At 38.1% G+C, this 23390-nt stretch overlaps 2 protein-coding genes across 2 annotated transcripts; one reads left to right on the top strand and one right to left on the bottom strand.

Annotated features, from left to right (window-relative positions):
* The first annotated feature begins 170 nt into the window (after positions 1-170).
* Positions 171-14171, top strand: LOC140161121 (uncharacterized). The gene is made up of 6 exons (XM_072184529.1): positions 171-563; positions 2188-2413; positions 4303-4520; positions 9649-9819; positions 12475-12620; positions 13733-14171. The coding sequence occupies exons 1-6, from the start codon at positions 300-302 to the stop codon at positions 14085-14087; spliced, it is 1380 nt and encodes a 459-aa protein (XP_072040630.1). The 5' UTR covers positions 171-299; the 3' UTR covers positions 14088-14171.
* Positions 14172-17738: 3567 nt separating this feature from the next.
* LOC140160353 (uncharacterized) lies at positions 17739-22118 on the bottom strand. Its single transcript, XM_072183600.1, has 3 exons — positions 22045-22118; positions 19806-20590; positions 17739-18678 (listed from the first exon to the last, which is right to left on the bottom strand). The coding sequence occupies exons 1-3, from the start codon at positions 22059-22061 to the stop codon at positions 17876-17878; spliced, it is 1605 nt and encodes a 534-aa protein (XP_072039701.1). The 5' UTR covers positions 22062-22118; the 3' UTR covers positions 17739-17875.
* Between the last annotated feature and the right edge of the window lie 1272 nt (positions 22119-23390).

Genomic DNA, 23390 nt, shown 5'->3' with positions numbered 1-23390 from the left:
TAAGCATATCTATATCAAATGAAAAAACAAAATCCGTTCCTATTTTAAGTGGGGAATTTATGTTTGTTATTGAAACGATGATGGTAGGAACTATTTAATACCAATGCTATCCGTTGGTGATACTTTTATTTCCTCCTTCTATTATCTTTTGGCTAGTTCGCACTGGCAATTCCGGGACACAAGTGTTAGGTGAACAGTTGGTGAATGTTCACGTATGTACATAAAGAAACACGCAGTGAGTTCTGTTATTCTGACGACCTATAGGCCTTGGTTGGATATTTGTGGTTGAATTAAACAACATGAATTGGATCAATTTTTGGTTAACTTTCTCTTCAATATCTGTGGTTATTGTTAATTTTGCTGGGGGTAACAGACTTGGTGCAATATTCCCAAGATATCGAGCCTTCGATCCCGTACCTGCTAGCGACATTAGTGGTGATGGCAGGAGTGACGATGATAGCAGTATTACTAGTGGAGCAGATACAGAAGCTAGTGGCACTGCTGGATTGTCGGCTCTGCTGAGGGATGCTATAGGAATAAGAAGGACGATGGGACGTTATGAGGTAGGAATAGGCATATGGATCATATTTATTTTCTGTGCAATTAGATATTAATATCTAACTGCACCAATAAATTGCATATCGGCAAAATATCATAACCTACGTAGGTTAATCATGGTTCCCAAATTCGTCAGCCTTAAACGCGGCCTACGCGGGGAAGCCTCGGTAGTTTATAAATGCCCAGATTTATAACTGGTTATTAGATTCCCCAGGTTGATTAGGTTAATTACCATTTTGAACCAACATTTTGATCAAAATGAATAGTTTCCGTTTTATTTTAACAAGTAGGCCTAACTGACAAGATCGCCAACTCATTATTTGACAAGATTATCCATTTCATTTGGACCAGATTCTGTTAAGTCTCCCTCTGACAAGCATGACAAGACAAGCTATTTAAATTTGATAAGTTGGGTCATTTTTGACAAGAATCTATTCATTCCATAATAATTGACAAGGCATCTGATTAATCCTAGTCATTTTGAAGAGAAAATCTGTTATCTGTATCAGAATAGTTTCCCTTATCAAATTTAATAAGTTTCTATGAATGTGTAGGTCGTTTTAAGAGTGTATCTAGTGCTTGCATATCTACTGCTGATATCAGGTATTTTATCAGTGCTCACTACACTGTACATCCGCGCGGCAGCATCGGGTAGTTTATCAATGCCTACATCTACTGCTGATATCAGTAGTTTATCAATGCTCTTATCTACCACTGTTGATATCCAGTAGTTTATCAATGCGCACGTGAACTACTACAAATCCTGCCTTAATTTCAGATATTTTTTGGTCTTCATCTTGTCTAGGGACCGTGTCAATATCTACACCAGGGGGATGATAGAAATTTAAAAAGATCGATAACAAATTTCGTGTTCACCCCTCGCGTCTGCTCAAAATTTTCGGATTTATTCCCTCCTTGGCTCATTGAAATACAAAATTTAGATTCCCCCCTCAAGACGTCTGACCAAAATTGTTCGGATCCCCCCTCAAATCTCCTATTCCCACCACCGGGTAAATATTGAACGGTCCCTTTAATTCTCCACCATAAAACTTGGAGATTTTTTAAGTTTCTAAAGCATTCATTTAAAACTTGTTAAGCATATTGGCTCATGCTTTACATGAGCATGATGAGGGGGCTATTCCATTATTTTTACAGCACATATTTTAACAATTCCTGACTGCAGTTCTTTGAGCCTCAAACTCAATTGTACTAGCATTTTAAATTTGGAATTTTTAGCTTCCACTACTACAGCCTATAATTTGCCCAATTTTAGTTCACTCGATACCCCCTATGTTGAAATGTCAGTTCATCAAGCCCCCATTTTGCCCCAAAATCAGTTCTTGATCCCCCAAATTCGGCGCTCCGCGCTGCACACCATATACCAAAATTTAAGTTGAGTGCCCCCGGTCTGAAACTCCCTTAAGGGATCGGATAGCAACGTCTGTACAGTATTTTTTGTGGGACATAAGAGCACATCAGATACGTGAAATTGCATTCTGAATACGAGGAATGTCCTGATGATATCAAATAATTTAGATTTTTGTTTAAATTCGCGGTATAATACAAAATTGTATGGCAATTGTATTGTATTTAGAAATACGTTGATCACGTTGATGGTGTTTTTTAAAGGCTTATTCGCAGGCTTATCGATCTGAAATTGAAACCAAAATACAGACGGTAGATAACCCAGATGATTACCTGGAGATATTCTTTCCGCATGGTGATGTCGACACGGTATGGAAGAACATCGTCAACTCATCCTTTAATCAGCGACCATCTGATCAACGTATACAGATAGACAGAGCCAGAGGACAAACACAATACGCAGATCTACAGATCAAAGTTAATGCTCAAAGTAAGTGAACAATGACAAGCACATAGAAAACGTTTACATGTCGGGTTATATATAAACGGTATAAAACGTTTTAATAACTTTCAATTGCAAAACCTTTTTAAAATATATATTACAATAATATTTTGACAACATTTTAAAAATCATATTGTAGTAATTATTTCATATTAAAAGGTTTTAAAGGGGTTTTCATGGCCTTTTATACGTTTTTCATAAAACGTTTGACCGTTTATAACGTGTTAAAAAGATTTGCGTGTTTGCTTCCTTTTATATAGAACCCATACCATTCCATTTTGTGAATCAGCTTTATTTGTCTCAATGTTTGAGTGCAAACACAGCTATGTAGATAAGCTCCACGGTCCTTGTTCACCCAGAAAAGGAAAATCTACATATGCAGTGTGTTTATACGTGAGAATTCTGTTATTATAACCTGCCTTATTGATGTCACTTATTTCGCCCCGTAAAATCCAATATTGCACAAAAACAATAACTTAAGGTTACGCATTCACCTTGCTTTCCAAGTATCAAAAATAAACATCAAGGCCGCAAGCCCGGCAGGGCTGAGGCCGGAAAGTCCCATAGTAAGGACTTGCAACTAATGGAGTACCAATATAATAATGACCACGCAGGGCAAGAAAGCAAGAGTAACCTTAATGTAACATTGACCAACAGGAACCGTAATGTAACATTGACCAACAGGAACCTTAATGTAATATTGATCAACAGTAACCTTAATGTAACATTGACCCATGGTAACCTTAATGTAATATTGACCAACAGTAACCTTAATGTAACATTGACCAACAGTAACCTTAATGTAACATTGACCAACAGTAACCTTAATGTAACATTGACCAACAGTAACCTTAATGTAACATTGACCAACAACAACCTTAATGTAACATTGACCAACAGTAACTTTAATGTAACATTGACCAACAGTAACCTTAATGTAACATTGACCAACAGTAACCTTAATGTAACATTGACCAACAGTAACCTTAATGTAACATTGACCAACAGTAACCTTAATGTAACATTGACCAACAGTAACCTTAATGTAACATTGACCAACAGTAACCTTAATGTAACATTGACCAACAGTAACCTTAATGTGACATTGACCAATGGTAACCTTAATGTAACATTGACCAACTGTAACCTTAATGTAACATTGACCAACAGTAACCTTAATGTAACATTGACCAACTGTAACCTTAATGTAACATTGACCAACAGTAACCTTAATGTGACATTGACCAACAGTAGGCCTAACCTTAATGTAACATTGACCAACAGTAACCTTAATGTAACATTGACCAACAGTAACCTTAATGTAACATTGACCAATGGTAACCTTAATGTAACATTGACCAACAGTAACCTTAATGTAACATTGACCAACAGTAACCTTAATGTAACATTGACCAACTGTAACCTTAATGTAACATTGACCAACAGTAACCTTAATGTGACATTGACCAATGGTAACCTTAATGTAACATTGACCAACAGTAACCTTAATGTAACATTGACCAGCAGAGGGGGTAATTTCGACTCAATATTCAGTTTCATAGACTGATTATGAATGTGGGTTCAGTGCGATATAGACTGATTATTAGAGAGACCATGTTGGATAATGCGGTGTTTTTTGGGCTAAAGAGGAAGATACATGAGGCAATTATTGTTTTATTTTTTCTCTTATTATAAATTTTAGGGGGAGGGAGTGGCATCCCCCCATGGAAAAAGCATTTTCTGTATAGGCTACTCATGATACATAGTATTTGTGTTGTTCATGTTGTCATTCGTTTTGGTTATAGTCGTAAATGTTTATTGTAAGCCAGAAATACAATGTACTTTTCCCGTTGTTTCATTCTCTTCCTCGTCTGCAGTAAAAGAAGAACTAACGAACCACATGCAACAAATGTCATGTAGTCGTCCCAAACATGTCACAATTGACATGTATGATGAACTTAATATTACCCGCAGTCGTCCAGTCTACATCGTACCTGAATGTACAACGGTGTTGAGGTGCCAAAATGATGATTGCTGTGCCCGAGTTAAGCCTTGTATTCCGAGAGAAGGAACCAGGGAAACAGTAACAAAAACAGTAAGTATCAATGCCAATAACATGAGGGTCCTAGAACCATTTTGTTTTGTATGTGCATGCTTAATCTAAAAAGGCATCTCCAAACCAACTTCCCCCCCAAATGAGCCTCATCATTATTAATGAGTTACATGCTAGTGATTTTTATCAAAGTATGGCCATCTTATTTGCAGATCAGGCATATACCAACACTGCTGAAGAAATGAAGATGCCCATCGAAAGACAGATAAATACTCTTATTCACCATTGTTAAAGGAGAGAATACCCCTCCCAAAATACTTTGACTTGATAAGTTTAAGACAACGGACTGGTTTTTTCTACAGGTTAGAAAATGTACAAATTCCATTTGGCTTGCAAATACATGGGTTATGGTCCCTCGGGTGATGGTCTTCATAGACCATCACCCATTTTCAACAAATGCATCCGTTTGCTGTTTTTTGTATTCCAAGGTGACTTCAAAACATATACCTCGCAGATTGGAAGGACGATTGTACGGACAGTCTTGGACAAAGTGCGGCACAATAAGTAACCACTAACGGACTCGTACTACTTATCAGCAACTCTCGGACATCCAAGGCTAGTGTCAGTGATTAATTTCATGTGCACAACTGTTCGCATCTGATAAACTCAGTCAAAGTTACCAGTGGCATAGAAAAAACAGACCACGTCTCCATTTTTGCCTTAAGATACCCTTTACCGAGACGCACTATCTACATGTATGGCAAAGCTGTTTGGAACCATGCATTACCAACTGCAAGAGGACCTTGGTCACCAAGATCGCAACAGGTGATGTCTTCACAGCATGGGACTCCATCAATGATAATATCCTCCATCATGCTGACAAAAACATCTGTAATCACTACCGAAGCGCCCTCATAAAGTGCTGCAGGCTTGTTTACATCGTCTATCTTTTCGTCATTAATTTTATGTGTTCTGGATATTTATACTTGTTTGAACTGCTTTGTACATGAACTGTAAGTACACACAGAAGCTGATGAACTGAGAATAATTTGTAATCGTTAGCTGTTTTGGTGATTTTTTTACGGAATAACTCTCTTCGTACTAGACTCTATGCATCACGTACTGTATAACGGCAATTGGTGCCCATGTAAACCTATAATCCGCTATATCGAACCATTAGTCGTCAATTGCTATCATGCGACCTTTTCTATATGGAAGAGAATCGTTATATCTGTTGCGTAACAAAGTGATTAAGAACAAAAACTATAAGTTACAGCCGTCAAAACATCAGCAGTTGAAAGAATTAAGTATAGCAAAAAAGACTCGTAGAGGATGTAGAGCTGGCAAAAACAAACGCCGGCCTATACAAGTTTGTGTATCAAATCGTAGTCAATCCAACATTGCGACTGAAAAACAAAAACTTTCAAAAAACTTGATTAATATCAAACTTCATAAAGACGCTTCTACCGATAAAGTTATTTTAAAGAGCAAAATTGCAGCATGGAACGCACAATCTATGTCGACCAAATCTGCGGATATATGCGACTATATTGTTGATCACAATTTAGATATCTTAGCAATTACCGAGGCATGGTTTAAAGGCGATGTCCGCGATGATCATGTGCTAGCCGATATATCCACTACCCTCCCTGACTTTGTCATTCATCAACTACCTAGGGTAGGGAAAAGAGGAGGTGGTATCTGTGTTATTTTGAGGAAAGGATACGATGTCAAGTATGTTACTCACAAGTTCAATACCTATGAATGCTTGGAACTCTCCATATCTAGTAGTCAAAGAGATATTCTGCAGCTGTTTGTTGTTTATAGACCCAGCTCATTAACACTTAACAGGCAATTTTTCGACGAATTTTCTCGTCTGCTTGAATCAGCTACACTTGCTACAGGACAATTATTGATAACAGGTGATTTCAATATACATATGGATGTCTTAGATGACAGCGGAAGAAAGACAATGTTAGACATCTTGTCCTCTGCTGGCATAAAACAGCATATTAATGAACCCACCCACATACGTGGTCACACGTTGGATTTATTGATTACGCGTGAATCCCATGACTTCGTCTCCAACATCTCTGTAGTTCACGGTCTTCCATCAGATCATTTTGCAGTCGAATGTAGTGTGTTGATATCTCGTCCTCAACCTACGAAACGTCTTATTAGATCACGACAACTACGTACCATTGACTCAAGTGCTTTCTCTGAGGACCTTATTAGCCATCTGAAAGTGGATGACTGTGACGAAGTTAATGGTATGGTGGAGTCATTTAACTCTACCCTGAGCAGTATTATCAACGAACATGCTCCAATTAAATCCCGGGAGATTTCGCTCAGACCACAAGCTCCTTGGTATACTGAAGCCGTTCGAGCATCAAAAAGAGCTAAAAGGAAAGCAGAACGCAAATGGAAAAAGTCTAAACTTGCTGTTGATGAAGACTCATTTCGTGATCATTGTCGTGAATACAAGAACGCATTAGACACTTCAAAGACTGAATACCACTGCGCTCAAATTGCAGCATGTGATACACGGCAAATGTTCCAACTGGTCAATAAACTTTCTGTCCATAAGCCATGTAAGGTTCTTCCTTCTCATAATTCTAAGCAGGATCTGGCAAACCGTTTCAGCAAGTATTTTGATGAGAAAATTCGCAACATTCGCGTCGCGCTGGACTTGTCTGTCGGTACGACTATTGAAACATCCCAGAGAACTGAAAAATCGTGCGACAGCAGTTTTGACAGCTTCAATCTATTGACTTGTGATGATGTCCTGGACATAATCAAGAAATCTCGTGTGAAAACATGTCCGCTTGACCCCTTGCCAGCATGTCTCATTAAAGATCACTTGCAGTGTTTGTTACCGTCAATCACGGCCATAGTGAATGCTTCTCTGAATTCAGGGACGTTTCCAACTCCTTTGAAGCAAGCTCTTGTTACCCCCCTGCCGAAAAAAGGCAAACCTTGATGTTGAGGACTTGAAGAACTTTCGTCCCGTCTCTAACCTCCCTTTTCTCGGAAAGACTATAGAGCGTGCTGCCGTATCCCAACTTCAAGGTTACATCAAGAATAACAACTTGTACAATCAAACGCAATCGGCATATCGTCAATTCCACAGTGTTGAAACCGCTATTGTTCGTGTAACCAATGATCTTCTTAATGCCGTCGACGCCCATGGTGAAGCAATCTTGATTCTACTGGATTTGTCCGCGGCGTTTGACACCGTGGACCATAACATCTTGCTCCATAGACTAAAAACGCGGTACGGTGTCAAAGGAACAGCTCATCAATGGTTCGCATCATATTTGGAGAAACGACAACAGTCTGTGGTCATTGAAAGTGAGAGATCTAATCCGACTGATCTCGACTGGGGCTTGCCGCAAGGTTCCGTCGTGGGACCAGAGATGTTTGTTATCTACTCTGCTCCTATCGAGGACATAATAAAAGAACATGGCCTGTCAAGTATATCTTATGCTGACGACACGCAGCTTTATGTGTTGATTAAGCCTTCCAATCGTGACAGTGCACTTGATAAGCTCGCGAACTGTATCGAGGACATACGACTATGGATGACCGAGAACAAGTTGATGTTAAACAACTCAAAGACTGAGCTATTACATGTCACCTCAAGGTTTGCAAGGAATGTCCCCAATGTTGGCATCACTATTGGTAATAGCACCATCACTCCTTCTAAGGAAGTCCGCGACCTCGGTGTAATACTCGACAAAGGTCTTACAATGAGTGCTCATATTAACGCTGTTTGCAAAAATGCTTCTTATGCCATCTATAGAATCGGCAAATTGAGACGCTACTTGGACGCGGAGAACACTGAGAAACTCATTCACTCGTTTGTCACATCCAGGATTGATAATTGCAATAGCATCCTATATAGACTCCCTGACAAAGAACTCAATAAACTGCAAAGAATCCAAAACACCGCTGCTAGAGTTGTCACCTTAAGCAGAAAGCGCGATCATATCACACCTGTAATGGTTCAATTACACTGGCTGCCGATCCGACAGAGGATCGTTTTCAAGCTCATGCTTTTAACATACAAGGCATTGAACGGCGAGGCCCCTGTTTACATTTCGGACCTTATAACAACATATCAGCCATCTCGGACTCTCAGATCGGCCTCACAATACTTACTTCAGGAAGCTCCCGCGAAATCAAAAACATACGGCAGGAGTTTCTCAGTGGCTGCACCAAGACTTTGGAACCGGCTTCCTCTTGCCATTCGCAATTCGCAGACAACATCTCAATTCAAATCGCGTCTAAAAACACATCTTTTTAATGAAGCATTTAACAACTGAGCATTCTCATGTTCCGTGTTCTGTACATTTGCTCATCGGAATTTTAAACTGTTTTTATCTGAAATTGATTGTGTATACTATTTTGTAAATTTTACCTTATATGATATGTGGTTGTATAATAGGGTCTTTTTTAGCTTGTGTTTATTTGATATTCTGCTTTTGCAGGCTTGCTGTATGGTTTTTATAACGTTTGATTCTGCTTATATGTAGTTTGTATTTTAAGATGTTGTTAATGTTCTTTAGATTTTAATATGTAAAGCGCATCGATGCCATGCTTTATGCGCTATATAAATTCTTGTTATTATTATTATTATTATTATTACCGCCTGCTTCAACGAAATCTGTGCAGCTGCTATAGAGACAACGAGCAGAGTGCATGCCTGAAGCATCTGACTGAACCAACCAGGTTACCATTTCCTGCTACCACAAGGCAGCAAAGGACGCCAGAAAAGCTTACTAGTACTCTACTTTGAGGCCCTGTGAGGAAATACAATCTGAGGGCTGCTTTTCCAGGAAATATTGCCAGACCACTAAGACTGCAACGGTGTAGAACTGTTAGTAGTCAGACTTGAAGTTACAACACATAGCTACTGCCAAAAGGAAAGCGAGCTCTTGAATAATCTACGCACATAACATGCATAAGGCCACCCTAGATGACTTCCAACTTGAATCTCGTACAGATGCTAGGTTGTAAATAGCACAGTCAGAAAGCGGTCCAAAACGACCGTCAAATTGTCCCACCCACCACTCCCAAGAATTGGAAGTTTTCCTTTCTTTTGGAATGGTGCAAGAATCATCGTGTTTAGAGCTATGCAATAAATATGTTAATCCTGAATTTTTTACAGTTCTTGATAACTGAGCTCTTCAGTTATAACGATGTGTTGGAGCCATCACCAAGTATACGACTCCTCAATTACACATTTGAAGAAGACACGATTTGTGACTGTTTAGGTCCACCACGACTACCAATTTGTGATATTACATGTGATGAGGATGACAATAAAAGACTAAACCAGGTAAAACAATGAAATATTCCAGTTTAAATCCATACACACCCTATGGAAGACATGCACGAGTGACTCCAAAACGGATGACTCCATTTGAAATCTAAACCCCTGTGTGGGGAAATTAAAAAGCACCTTTGTTTCATAGCCACTAAGGTATAGGACATTTTTTGGTTTAGCTATAGCCCCCTGTCCAGAAGTATTCAATTATATTTGTACTTGCTCAAGTAGCATTCGATGCGAATTTTTGTTACACAATTCGATGCGGTTCTCTTTTATGAGCATTTAATGCTGGTTTCATACTACCCTGCCGCTTGCCGCTGAGCGGCGTGGTGCACGCGCATTGCAGACAAACGGACACAATCAAGGCTTGTCATTGGTTGAAACGCCCTGCCGTTTGCGGCAGCGGCAAGAAAGTATGCTGGGGGCTTTAGTACCTAAAATGAGTGCCCTTTCCAGCCTTCACTAATGTTAATCTCCATAAGGTCCATAAAAAAGAATGGCATCAAATTGTGTAACCAAATTTGCACAAAAATGCTAATTGAGCAAGTACGTAATGCAATGCACAAGTTTTCGAGAGGAGGCTATACGATATATTTTTAGTGTATTGTAGGGCTGTAGGCCTATGTCACTGGTATTCAAAATAAAATGTCCATCAGAAACATAGGTGGAGGGTGTATGAATTTCAAGTGGAAAGCCCAATATTGCTCATTATAATTCCACCTTCCCAAGTAAGGAAAAACACAGTATCTGTCTTGGGTGTGTTTGAATCTTTCTACTCCCTTAGTAAAATGCAGTCAACAACAGAAAGTTCGAATCGGCAGTAAATGACAGTATCTGTCATTTAGAGAATAAAGGTATTGTTTGTAGCCACTGGAGTGCATTTATCGTCTCATATAACACGGGTGATATCATTATTTTAAGTAAAATAACGAGGCGAAGCCGAGTTGTTTCACGCCGAAAATAATGATGTCGCGTGTTATATGAGACGATAGATGCACGACAGCGGCTAAAACAATACCTTTATTCTCATTCTTAAACACTTCAATTCAAATAAAATAATATATTAATCATAAATATACCAAATTTCAATCAAATTAAATCCTAAATTTACAAGGAATTACCTAGGGCTTAGAATCGATCAGTCCGGTTGTTACTATGCACCTCCGATTGGTTCAAATAGCGAGTCCGAGTATCGCGTCGACACGCACGCGCTAAAGGGTGTGATATCGTGTCATATCACACGGGTAAGAACCAATAAGATTGCAGGAACATTCTCAAGTGTTTAAGAATAATTCATACAGCATATACTTTGGATTTAATCAAGAGAATTAAGTACGTCTCGGCGTCTCAAGCTAGTCCTCAAAAATAAAATTACATTCAGGATGTAGCTCCGAGACGCACTGGTATATAGGGAGTTTAAAGGCCCATTCATGTAATTATTTATAAATTGTCTAAAAGGTAAGGAAATTCATTCAAATTGTCATTACGTATTTTTGAAAGGCAAAAAACCAAGAAAACAGCAGTATTGAAAAAGTTGAAACCCCATTCAAATACATGTAGCTAATTTCTCTAAGTAAGTAGAGAAATTCGTATAAAATGTGCTCTGTTGTCACTAGCAGGTTATGTTAGCATATCTATGACAGTAACAAAGGTGCCAAAACCTGAATTTTCATGATTATTACGATCCTCCCGATGAGAAAATCACTGAATGAGCCTTTAACTTGAAGATAACAGGCAGACTGTTTTCCAATCTGTGACATTTTCAACACGTATACAATAATAAAAAGTGGATCGTTTCTGTTACAATTTGACGGCAATTAATTGCAAATGGACATTTAAGATGAAGATGAATTAATAAATAAATAACTAGCGATACATGAATGAAAAATGGATAAGAGAAGTAATTCATTGGTAGAGCACCTGCGCAGTCACCTTCGGAGCCTTATTTCACCCTTCTATAGATGAGCACTCCATTATAATGCCTCTTTGAAGGTGTCTTGGGAAGTATTTCTTGAACTGCATATCTCCGTGTCTTGGGTAGGCATCAAACAATTCTCTGAGCTCTCTGGACTTAGGACCAGCCTCTGGTGGGTTAAACTGGTTTTAAGGGATCCCAACCGTCTCGCTTCCCTCAGATATAGATGTAATTAAATCATCATCAGAGATTGGGCACTCCATCCTACTTTCAGGCTAGGAACAGCTGGTATGAATGGCGTAAACCAGATGTTCCAAGTCAATGCCCCATGTTACCCAGCAGACCCTTGGGCTAGAGTCGGCTGAGCAGAGTTTGCACTGCTGGAACTGGGATGTGCAATGTCATTAAGGACAATGACTAGTCACAGGAACCTAGTCTTACCAGGGATATGAGACAAACAAAAATTATGTGACAACACTGATTGAAAAACACACTGCCTGTTAATATCTTCATTAATTAATATCTCCGTATATACCAGTGCGTCTCGAAGCTTACTTCTTGAATGTAATTTTATTTTTGAGGACTAGCTTGAGACGCCGTGACGTACTTTATTATGTGATTGAAGTACTGAATCCTTATGATTAAATCCTAATGACATATTCTGTCATTTGTTGCCGATTCAAAATATCTGTTTCCCAAACAAAAACGGGAATAACAACTTCTAATCATGGAATGTTTTGACCATGCAGAGATACTGCCGTTGTGAATGTGTCAAGAAGTGCCCATATCCTTTTGTACAAGATGACGATACGTGTGCATGTGACTGTCATGACGATGATATGACTTGCAAAAAGACGAAAAGAGGAAAAAAGTCTCTCTCTGACACAGACTGCAGGTAAGCACTTGTATAAATGTGACGTGGTATGACGAATCCAATTTCACACATACTCCTCAATGGCTGCCAAAGTTGGGTCCCCGTCGGCTCCATCTCACCTAAAATGTGAAATGATGCGGCCTTGGAGGGTATTTTAAACTGCATTCTATCACCTGTGTTACACGTAGACAAAAGAATAATGACAGTGTACAACACAAAAGAATCTAACATCGATTTTTAAGCGGCTTTAATCTACCCAATTGGGCAGTCACTACACCAGTTTGGTGCATGCGGGGACCCGTCATGGCCGACCACCAAATCCTGACCATGACTTGGCTCGTTGGATTCGTCTATATCGAAAGGAGACACTTTTGGACAGGATCGTAAACGGAGAGATAGTAAAAAATCTGCCCGGGGTGATTTTTTTCACAATTTGAGTTTGTTGCAAATTTGTGATGTTGAGAATCTGTGTGTTAACAATGTTTGAAATATTGTCTGATAGTTTCAGACCGGAATATAACTGGCATCTTGTATTTTTCAGACATTTGTCAAGGTCATTCCTACTCTCAACATTGTCAATAATATTTTTAAAGGCCGATATCTCAATTTCCAATTTTATAATACCATAACTTACAAACTCAATATCTTCGCTTAGGAATGTCTGATTTCATTGTGGAAAACGGCATGTGGAGCAAAATATCTCTAGGCCTATATTTAAGATATGTAAAACACTCAAAATTGATAACCTGCCCAAAAGTGTCTCTTTTTGATATACCACGTCACATATGTTTGTTATGTTTATTCCCGTTGTAAGTCACAGATTTATATAGCGCAATTACACCATTTCGCTTTACAGAAATCGCTGACCACACACCTTATAAACCATTTAGGATCATTGAGGGATGTAACTCTGAAGATATACAGGCGCAGAACCCTAACCAGACAGACTTTTCTTTTTATATAGATTAACGAGCGCATCAATTTAAAGTTATATCCATATCCAAAATTACACTTGACTCGTGAAGAAAACGAGTTTGTTCACTTTCGCCATTGGCATCATTATCAAGTCTGTATTATCAAGGCTGACATTTAATATCAAAGAGTTTCACTTTTATTCCTGTTTCCATCTACAGTTGTGTTACCAGGGGTAAGTGTTATACACCACCGTGTAAGAAAGGGTACGTCTTCCATGAACACTTGTGTCGATGTGATTTGAAGAGTCGACAGAATGAAGGCAGAAACAACCATGGAACAACAACAGGAAAAACATCCAACAGCAGAGACCTGGCAGATAGCGAAGAAACGACGGATTACATTGGCCTTAAGTGTGATACTGAAACCCTAGAGGAACTGCCAGACGGTAGTAGTGTTGAAAGCGTTGTTAGGACTGATATATCATGTAAGGATGAAAGCTTAGGGGCACTAACGGATGCACTGGAACATGATTCCGATGAGGATAAGAATGAAGCGAGTGGGAAGATTCCGTGAACCTTACAATGAATAAGGAATTTCTGTTTATATTTGGAGAAACGTATTGTAGCAATTCTGTGTATCCATTTTGAACTTTGGTCGGTAATGGGCTATTCCAGAAAATAGATGCACACCCCCTATAGAGGAGTTCGGATATCCGGACTTTTTGTACAGTCGTGACTGTTGGAAATCCAGACTTTTAAAATGCCCAAAGGGCAAAAAAATCCGGCAGAAAAATAGTTTAAAATCAGAAATCCTCAATATGAGAGCTCATTTTCAACATTTCCGTGATTTTTCCTTCATTTGATTGGATTTCCAAGCTTTTTCCAGTAACATTGGCAACTGGAAATCCAGTCGTTTTCAGAAAGAAAACTTGGAAATCCGGACATTTCTTTGATTGAAAATTTACTCCTCTATAGGGGGTGTGCACCTATTTTCTGGAATAGCCCAATGTTTGTATCATATGTATAAAAGACATATAAGACAGCTGTATGCGATTGCTTTTCTCAGCTACATTATTTAATATAACTTTGCTACTGTATCTTATTTTAAACTTTGTATGAAGAGATTTTTAAATAAACTGCCTATAAATGGGCAGTTTATTTGTCTACATGTGCATTATTTGTAAGATTATTATAGTTATTTATGTTGGAAAGTCACACTTAAAATATCGACTGACATGATGTGTACAAATTATACTTGTTTCGAATTGGACACAAAATGGAAATATATACCATGTGTGTGTGTTTGATGGGTATGTGTACCCCACATATTAATAATGTGTATACATCAAATATTATGTAAATATATCAAGCATGTTAAAAGTAAGAAACAACATCTTTTCATAGTTTTATCATATAAATTGGAACTCCAATCACAAAAGTATTTAAAATTATTAACATAATTATGGAAAAGATACAGATCGTATAATATTTATTTCTAAACCTTTGTCCTTGTTTTCTGTAGCTGGTCATGGGATTGTTCATGGTGTCCTCCTCATGAAATGATGTGGGAGCGTAACCACAACAACCCAATACTGGTGTGTAGGCATAAAGTGTATAATGTGCTTTACTTCTGATTCCATTTTCATTCTTTCCATATTCTTTACTTTACCAGAGTGGATTACAGTTATGCTGCTATGTGGGTAGACTATGCCATAGTCGATTTTATGTTATTAATGTTAATCATGATGAAAGCATTCAGTTGAACTCGAAATTATACTGATATTTATTACATCAAAATACTATAATATAAAATTGTTATGAAAAATTTATATAATTATATTAGTGACAGTAAAAATAAAGTGTACGTAGGCTTATATTATTGAATGCAACATATCATAATGTCATAATTGTATTGGCACTTCAATACTGAACAATTCTGATTTTAGAATCTGCCAGTTTATTAATCGCGAAATTCTAGGTTAGGCCAGAAATTGGCCTAACTCTCCATAGAGTCCCGTGTTAGGAATTTTAACCGCAAGTCAAAGTCTGTAGTCCACTTGGGAAGCTAACAAACAGAGGGAGTAGGGTGACTGAAAAGATCAGATGTGAAAATCTATCAATTGTGCACACATTAATTAAATCAGAGTTTTAAGCTTAAATACAATATCCAGAGTATGCACAATGCCCGGGGCACAATGGGCAAGTGGACTACGGGGTAGTCTACTATGTGGGTTAAAGGATCCCCCTTTGCATCTTGCCTCACTAACTATATGTCTATATACGCCATGTCCTATTTCCCAATAAAATTCAAGCTGATCCAGTTGATTAATTTATTTAACTTTCCACATGCCAATGGCAGCATAGCCCACCTTTCCTTCGACACAGGTGAATGGCAGGCTGATGAAAATGGTCACAATGACATGAAGTCACCGCTACCAATCTCCTCAACCTATTTTCTGTAGCAGGCATTGTAGGTGGGTATTTTGAGGGTCCCAAAGAATAGACTACAATCCAGGAAAAAAAGGTTGGCACACTTAGCCTGTCTTTTGGTATATCTCTTCCCCCGCTCCCCCATTCAATGTTGGACCAAGCCATGTTGTCAACAGGTCCGTGAGACCCTCCAACATTGAAAGATGGGGAGTGGGGAAGGGTGAGATATAGGGGGGAGTCTGTACTTCACATAATTATATTGCATGCATGTTTCACTCGCCTCTCCAATTTTGATAGGGCACACATTTCCATTGTTTAGTGCAAGTGTGCCAACTATTTTTTCCCTGGATTGATATTATTGCACACGTAAAGAAATTATGTTGACCATTGCCCGTGTATAATCAGTGATGTCATTACAAATGCGAATGCGATTAAAGAAATATTTTGAACTGAAAATGTTAGTCTTGTATTTGGAATGAGGGTTAGACACTCAGAAGACCGCAACGTGTATTTGCACAGTTAACAGAAAGTTGTCTTGAGAGAGCATGTGAAGAAACAGAATATCGTCAGCCTGTTACGATAATTGCCCAAGTCATTTTTTTTGTAATTTTGAGAACAAAGTACAAAATATGGTTCAAGCATGCATTTAAACCTATTTATACACCTATTTATTGCACAAGAAAAAATGATAATGAGACAAATTAAAGGGAATAATCAGAAATAATTAGGGTGATTACGTAACTGATGCATGCTTGAACTATATTTTGTGGTTTGTTCTCAAAATTACAAAAAATACTTATAGGTAATTGTTGTAGCAGGGTGATGATATGTGACCAATCAGACCAAATAGTGGCAATTATGAATATGAAATACAGGCAAAAATACGGAGCAACAACAAACCACAAAATTACCAATAGCCCAGAATCAAATCTTATCTTGGCAACCATATAACTTATGGATGTCAGTATTTAAAGTGATAACAAGTGATTTTTGATAACAATTGTTCAAAATGGCTTCTTTTGGTCTGATTGGATGAAATCATGTCGCATATTGTGGCGGTATTCAAGACTTAAAATACTCTGTACCATTTGAGGGATGAATCAAAACTCGACCGTCGGTTGGCCGGTGGTTATCGGCTGTTGAACCGCGTTCCATTTTTAGAACAATAGAAACCGGCTCCAACCGGACGGCACCGCCCACTGGTCTAGTTTTTATTTCATCCCTAACATGCCTAACAAGACTTGGTAATAGGTTTTATCCACATCATGATCATAAACATCATAACATTGTTGAATAGAGGTTTTCACATGATATTTGGACTATGCCGTAAAACACACCCACACACCCACCCCACACAAAACACTGCATGACATCGAATAAGACCCATTTATCTTTTCACACACATTCATTCACACACACATAAACAGTGTACTTCGGTTATATATAAATGCGCTTTTATAAAAGTCACGTGGCCACCTCCGCGCTGCCATAACAGCTTATAGACAGTAAGTCTCGAAGTGACCTTCTACATAGCACGTGGTCTTTCTATACATTTGAATGCAAAGGCGGAACAACATGAGACTGCTGTGCAGCAAAATTGTCTATTTTGGTCAACTTTGTGATTATAGTGTAAACGTTTCCGTCGTTGAATATTTTTTCCGTCGTCAAAATACTTTCAAAACGTGAGTTTTGATAACATATTACAAATTCGGAATTGCAAAATGTGTAATAATTTTGCAATTCAATTAATACTTAAATGATATTTATCTACAGAGTTCCTATCCCTTTCTATGTAGTGGTCAATGCATGAGGATTTGATCACGCTTGCTGGTCTTGGTATGTCGTGCCCATGGGTCACGTGCGTATTTATAAAAGCGCATTTATAGATAAACCGAAGTACACTGATAAAGCGGACGACCCCAAAGTAGCACCTCAGTACAGTCTAATGACTGAATCGACATCAAATGAAATTGCAATGCATCCATCTGATGTTATCGCTAAGCCTCTGTATGCAGGGTCAGGAAAGCCATCCTGTATACACTCTGACAGAATGTACATATTCTTCTTATCATCCCATTCATACTTATCGATACGACCTTCCTCAGCATCGTACTTCCCACAGACTGCAACAATTGGTGCAAACATCTCCTCGTCATTTGAAGTGGGTTGAAATAACACCGCACGACAGTACCAGCCAGTAGGCAGTGGCACCTCTGTCACAGTTTTGTTAAGATCACTTTGATGCCGTAGGATAAGCTTATCCTGATCATTGAGAAGACAGAAGTGTGGACCCATATCAATGCCTTGCAGCCATGACTGAAGTTTGATCTTATTCAGAAAAGTGAAATCCGGCAGGTTTAAGATGATGAGCTCTTTATCAACGGTTCCTACAACTACAACTTTGTCATTTGCCGTTACGCAGTATGCGTCTGTCCAGCAGTCTTGGATAGGAATTCGCCGAGTCTCCTGGGTGGACATCGCACATGGAAACTGATACAGATAACGGCCACATGTGCTCGTAGCTACGACGCAAAAAGTGTTTAACACAGATGCTATATCGCGTGGGTTGTGATCTATCCAATTTGGTGATTGTAGAAGAAATTCGGGACGAGACAGATCTTCTTTTTGGGTGTCGTAGACGGCTACGTTATGTTTCATGCAAACAGCAAGATAGTGATCCAATGCACACAAGGCTTGCGGCCTCTGATCAGGTTTGATATGCAGAGGAAATGTTCCTAAAAATGAAGAAAGAATAATATTCGTTAGTGTCTTGTCAACCTACATTGAAGCGGAACGCTGGACGCATAGGCGTAGATCCCGGGGGGATGGGGAATTTATCCCCCCCCCCCCAATATTTTGCCAGGGGGATGGCCCATACAAGCATTCCCCCATGTTGACGCCTGAAATATGGGTTTCTGACCAAATTAACATCATATTTGTCCATTTTAGGTCCAAAAGTGCAAATTTATTCCACTTTTGCACCATATTTCATCAGTTTACCTTCAAAATAGCAATAGCAAAATAGCTTCACGCGCATTTGTACAATAAACTAATTCTTTCGCCAAAAGCTGCTGGATTCACTTTACTTCAAGAATTTTTTTTCCAACTCCATCCCCCCAATGTCAAAAATAAATCTACGCCACTGGCTGGACGTATTCAACTCAAAGCCAGTCTAATTCGGAAAGCATACTCATATCGTATGATAGATATCACAAACACTTATTATGGTGTGTGTTTCTTAACATAGTGTGGTACCAATGTCCTTGCATCTCAAATAATAAAACTAGAATTGGTTCAATTTTTAAACTAAACCATATTTGGGTAAATTTATTGTTTTAAATAGATGCACTATCTAATCCTGCACATTATGACACCATTGAATCCAATGTGACATCAAGAAGTAAAGTTACAAGCATATGATTAGGCGAATTCAAATATCCACGGCATATAGACTTCTGGTTTGAGAGTGGTGGATGGCTAATTTATGCACACCCTGGTTAAATTTAAATTTAAAACAAAAGAAGTTGTGAAAATTACAGAGATGAAAGAATTGAAATAAAAACGTACTGCTTCAGATAAAGCTTGATAAGCTTATAGCTTAAAAGTGGACTTTCGCCTAATCAAGTGCGTGTAACCTTAATTCTTGAGGTCACATTGGATTCAATGGGGGTGTCATAATGTGCATGATTAGACAGTGCATCTATATAAAAAGTGCATCTATTTAAAAATAAATAAATTTACCCAAATATGGTTTAGTTTTAAAATTAGGATTTTTTCCATTACTTTTTGGCGCAGTATATATAACTAAAAGTTGGTGATATTAAACCAAAACTGAAACTTACTATTGCTTTATTTTCATTACCTTCAATATGCATCAACACTGTTTCAATGTCTGGTCTCTTTTTCGGATCTGCCTTCCAACACAGATGAATAAGACGAGCCAGTCGTTTGGGGCAAGAATGTGGAATATCAGGTCGGAGTCCTTCACTCACAACTTTGTATACAATAAACTGCCATTCGTTTTTTTCTCCAAACGGTAACTCTCTAGATTGAATTTCCAAAAGCAACATTCCAAAGGCATATATATCTGATGGTTTTGAAAACCTAGATGCGTTATGAATCTCTGGTGCCATGTATCTCCACGTTCCCTTCTCGCTAGATGTTGCATGCGATCCTTCTATCTCTCTTGCAAGACCAAAGTCAGATATTTTCAGTAAATCAACAGGGAATATCAGACAGTTGGAGGATTTGATATCCCTGTGGATTACGTTTCGTTGGTGGAGATAATGAAGCGCAAGACCAGCCTCTGTTGCCCACTTCTTTGCCAGCTTCTTTGAAATAGCCTTAGAAGGATCTTTTGAAAAATAATCATAAAGCGATCCAAATGGAGTATATTCCAGGAGAATTAAATGTATCGGCCCTTCTTCAATGAATGCTAGCAGTTTTACAATGTTTTCGTGATTTAATTGCTCAAATATTAGTACTTCGTCTTTACGTAAATTGAGAACGTTTTTAGCAGCTGCTTCTTTGATTCCGTGGTATTTCTTTTTGAACGTGACCCTTGATACTGTTGAACAGCCTCCCTCACCAATTGTTTCGTGGAAATTTAAGTCCGCAAACTTGAGATCATGGATTGGTGAAGAGTACCTTGTTTAGAACAATAAATAAATCATAATAAATGTTTATAATGATGGTGCCATCGTCAATTTCATTATTATCGTTGTAATCTTGATCAACTACCAAGATCACTCCTCTCTACGCCATACATAAATTCTCCCAGCCACATTTTCCCTATAAATAATCGTAATTTAAAAATTAAAAAAAAAGTAAATTAAGATCGGCAGAGTTGGGGTTCGAACCTACGCCGCACCGCTATCATGGATTCTGAATTAGCCTAGCGCCTTAGACCACTCGGCCACCTGAGTTGTTGGTTTCCATCTTGGAACTTATTTGAACATATAATCGCAACTTCAACATAGGCTTACGACAAGCAAAGACAGAAAACGTACCATATTTTGGAATTTTATTTGCTTAAAAACATTAATGTGTATTATGATGTGCAGTTAATATTCATTTTTCTTTTATACAGAGGATGCTTTTGCCAAAAAAAACATTTAATTGAAAACCCTCTCACTCGGCTATTTTAAAAAAGGTAACCACGCTTCCCTAGAATGTGCAATAAATTAGCATTAAAATTTTCGTATTTTAACAGCATTCTACTCTAGAAACTCTTGGCGTTTGGCGAAAAGAGGAGTATTATAGTACCAAGATCATGTTTTTCATTATTATTATTATCATCATCATCATCATCATCATCATCATCATCATCATTATCATCAATATCATCATTATCATCACGGTATCATCATCATCATCATCATCATCAATATCATCATTATCATCATTATCATCATTATCATCACGGTATCATCATCATCATCATCAATATTACCAAAATCAATCACCGTGACCCTCACACAGGTGGATGTCTTTCACCCGGATTGTAAACAGCTTAAAATGTAATGCCTTTCAGAATAAATCCTAAAGCTGTGATAATATTTTCATAAAGTATGCGTCCATGTACATTTGAAATAATCTATTTGCTGAAAAGTGCATATTAAAGATGCGGCGGTTACGATGATACAATGATACATTAATAGGAAAAGAGATTGTTTCCTGTGCTCTACTGTCTCGGTGTCGTTTTCATAATTAAAACAAATAAAAGACCACATTGCATGATATACGAAATGGATACACGCATATATTCGCACATCATTTTCAGTCTATTTTCATCAGGCTTGAAAATACTGGCCGTACGGGTTACCATGTGCGATTTATGTATCATCATTTTCCATAAAGCACCATAATTCTATACAGCTTCGGCATTGTATTGAATCAATTGTACATCTGTCTACACACGATGTTTTAATTAATGTGCTTGTTCATGTTATCCGCCATCTTTCTAAACAGGTATAATTCTGAAATTAATTTATCGCAACAACATTAATACCTCAACGTGCGCCTCAACGACATTTTATTCATTAGGCACATAATTTGCACCCCACACAAATCACAATTGTTGACAATATAATTATACTTACCGACTACTCGTAGCCATGGTGCTGACTCTGTTAATAATTATCTACCTGTTCATATGCTCTACATTGTATTCAGTATATGGCGGTGAATGTTTCCGCTATTTGAAAAACCATGCTGCTAAAAATAGATCATCTCTACATACAGGGTGAGTCAAAAAAGTGCAATAGTGCAAAGAATCGATATTTATGTAAGAACCAAGTTAAGCTTTCCCATTATTGAAAGTTTCTATAAATGCCACACTCAATAGTCACCTTCTGTGAAAAAATGAAGTGACTCGCTACAACCGTTTAATTTTTATGAGTCCTTTTGCTGCGATGCCCAATTTCATTATTTGTCCACGAGGCACACCGACACCGCCTGGCTAATAATTATTTGGTGGAGCAGGGTCACTAAAATGAATACACGGGATCGATACACGTGAATTGCTATGCACGATTTTGATATCAGACGAAAATCTTCGAATACTGGGTTAGAAATTGATGAATATCTCCCGCAAATGAATTTTTCTCAAGAAACCAGATGTAGTCTCATAAACTTGAAAATACATGTTGAACAGATATGATAGTCGCTAGAATGCGCTTTGAAAATTGGCCGTGCGCTTTGAATTCAAAATCTGACCATTTTATATTGCGTTGGTCCTGTAATACCATGTATGGACTACAGCGTGTAGTACAGCTGCACTCACTGTAGGCAGTATAAAAGTCGATGACCATTGACCTCAATGGGGTATACAAGCTTATTCACGCACAACCAAGATCAATTACCCGGCTATTTGAGTAGCCTTAGTTATGTCCCTCGACTAATTATTAGTTCTAAAGAGCTTTAAAGGTTTGAACCAAATGGCTAATCGTGGCTGTGGATTCAACCTACCATGGCGATTCCTCCCATGAAGATATAGGGTCGATGACACTGTGCGAGGTACCATGTATTTTGAATGACATGAATGAGCGCACACAATGCACGATAAAGGCACCAGTTCTGAAACTGACTTTAACTTAAATAAGGTTGATATTTGCGTTATTTTAATCTCTTTTTTCTGTTCAAACAAACTTTCTAACATTACTTTAAGTCCTTCATACAGTCGACTCCAACTCCAGTTTTTTTAATCCCAATATGTCCAACTTACTGGATATTTTGTAATTCACTCCACTTTGCGCGCATTTCATTTCAACCCGCCTACAAATTTATATCAGTGTTTTTGATAGAGAATAAACATCTTTAAAGTAAAGGGGAAATGAAAATAACAACAAATAATGTTTCTTCTCCTTAAGGGCTGGGGTATGAACGTTTGGACAGTATTTATTTTGGGACATTAGAGCACATCAGACATATCGAATTGCATTCTGAA

Source organism: Amphiura filiformis, chromosome 9 (genome assembly GCF_039555335.1).
Source record: "Amphiura filiformis chromosome 9, Afil_fr2py, whole genome shotgun sequence".
Classification (NCBI taxonomy): domain Eukaryota; kingdom Metazoa; phylum Echinodermata; class Ophiuroidea; order Amphilepidida; family Amphiuridae; genus Amphiura; species Amphiura filiformis.
The sequence above is the reverse complement of the archived record's forward strand: the minus strand, read 5'-3'. Positions and strand labels throughout refer to the sequence as shown.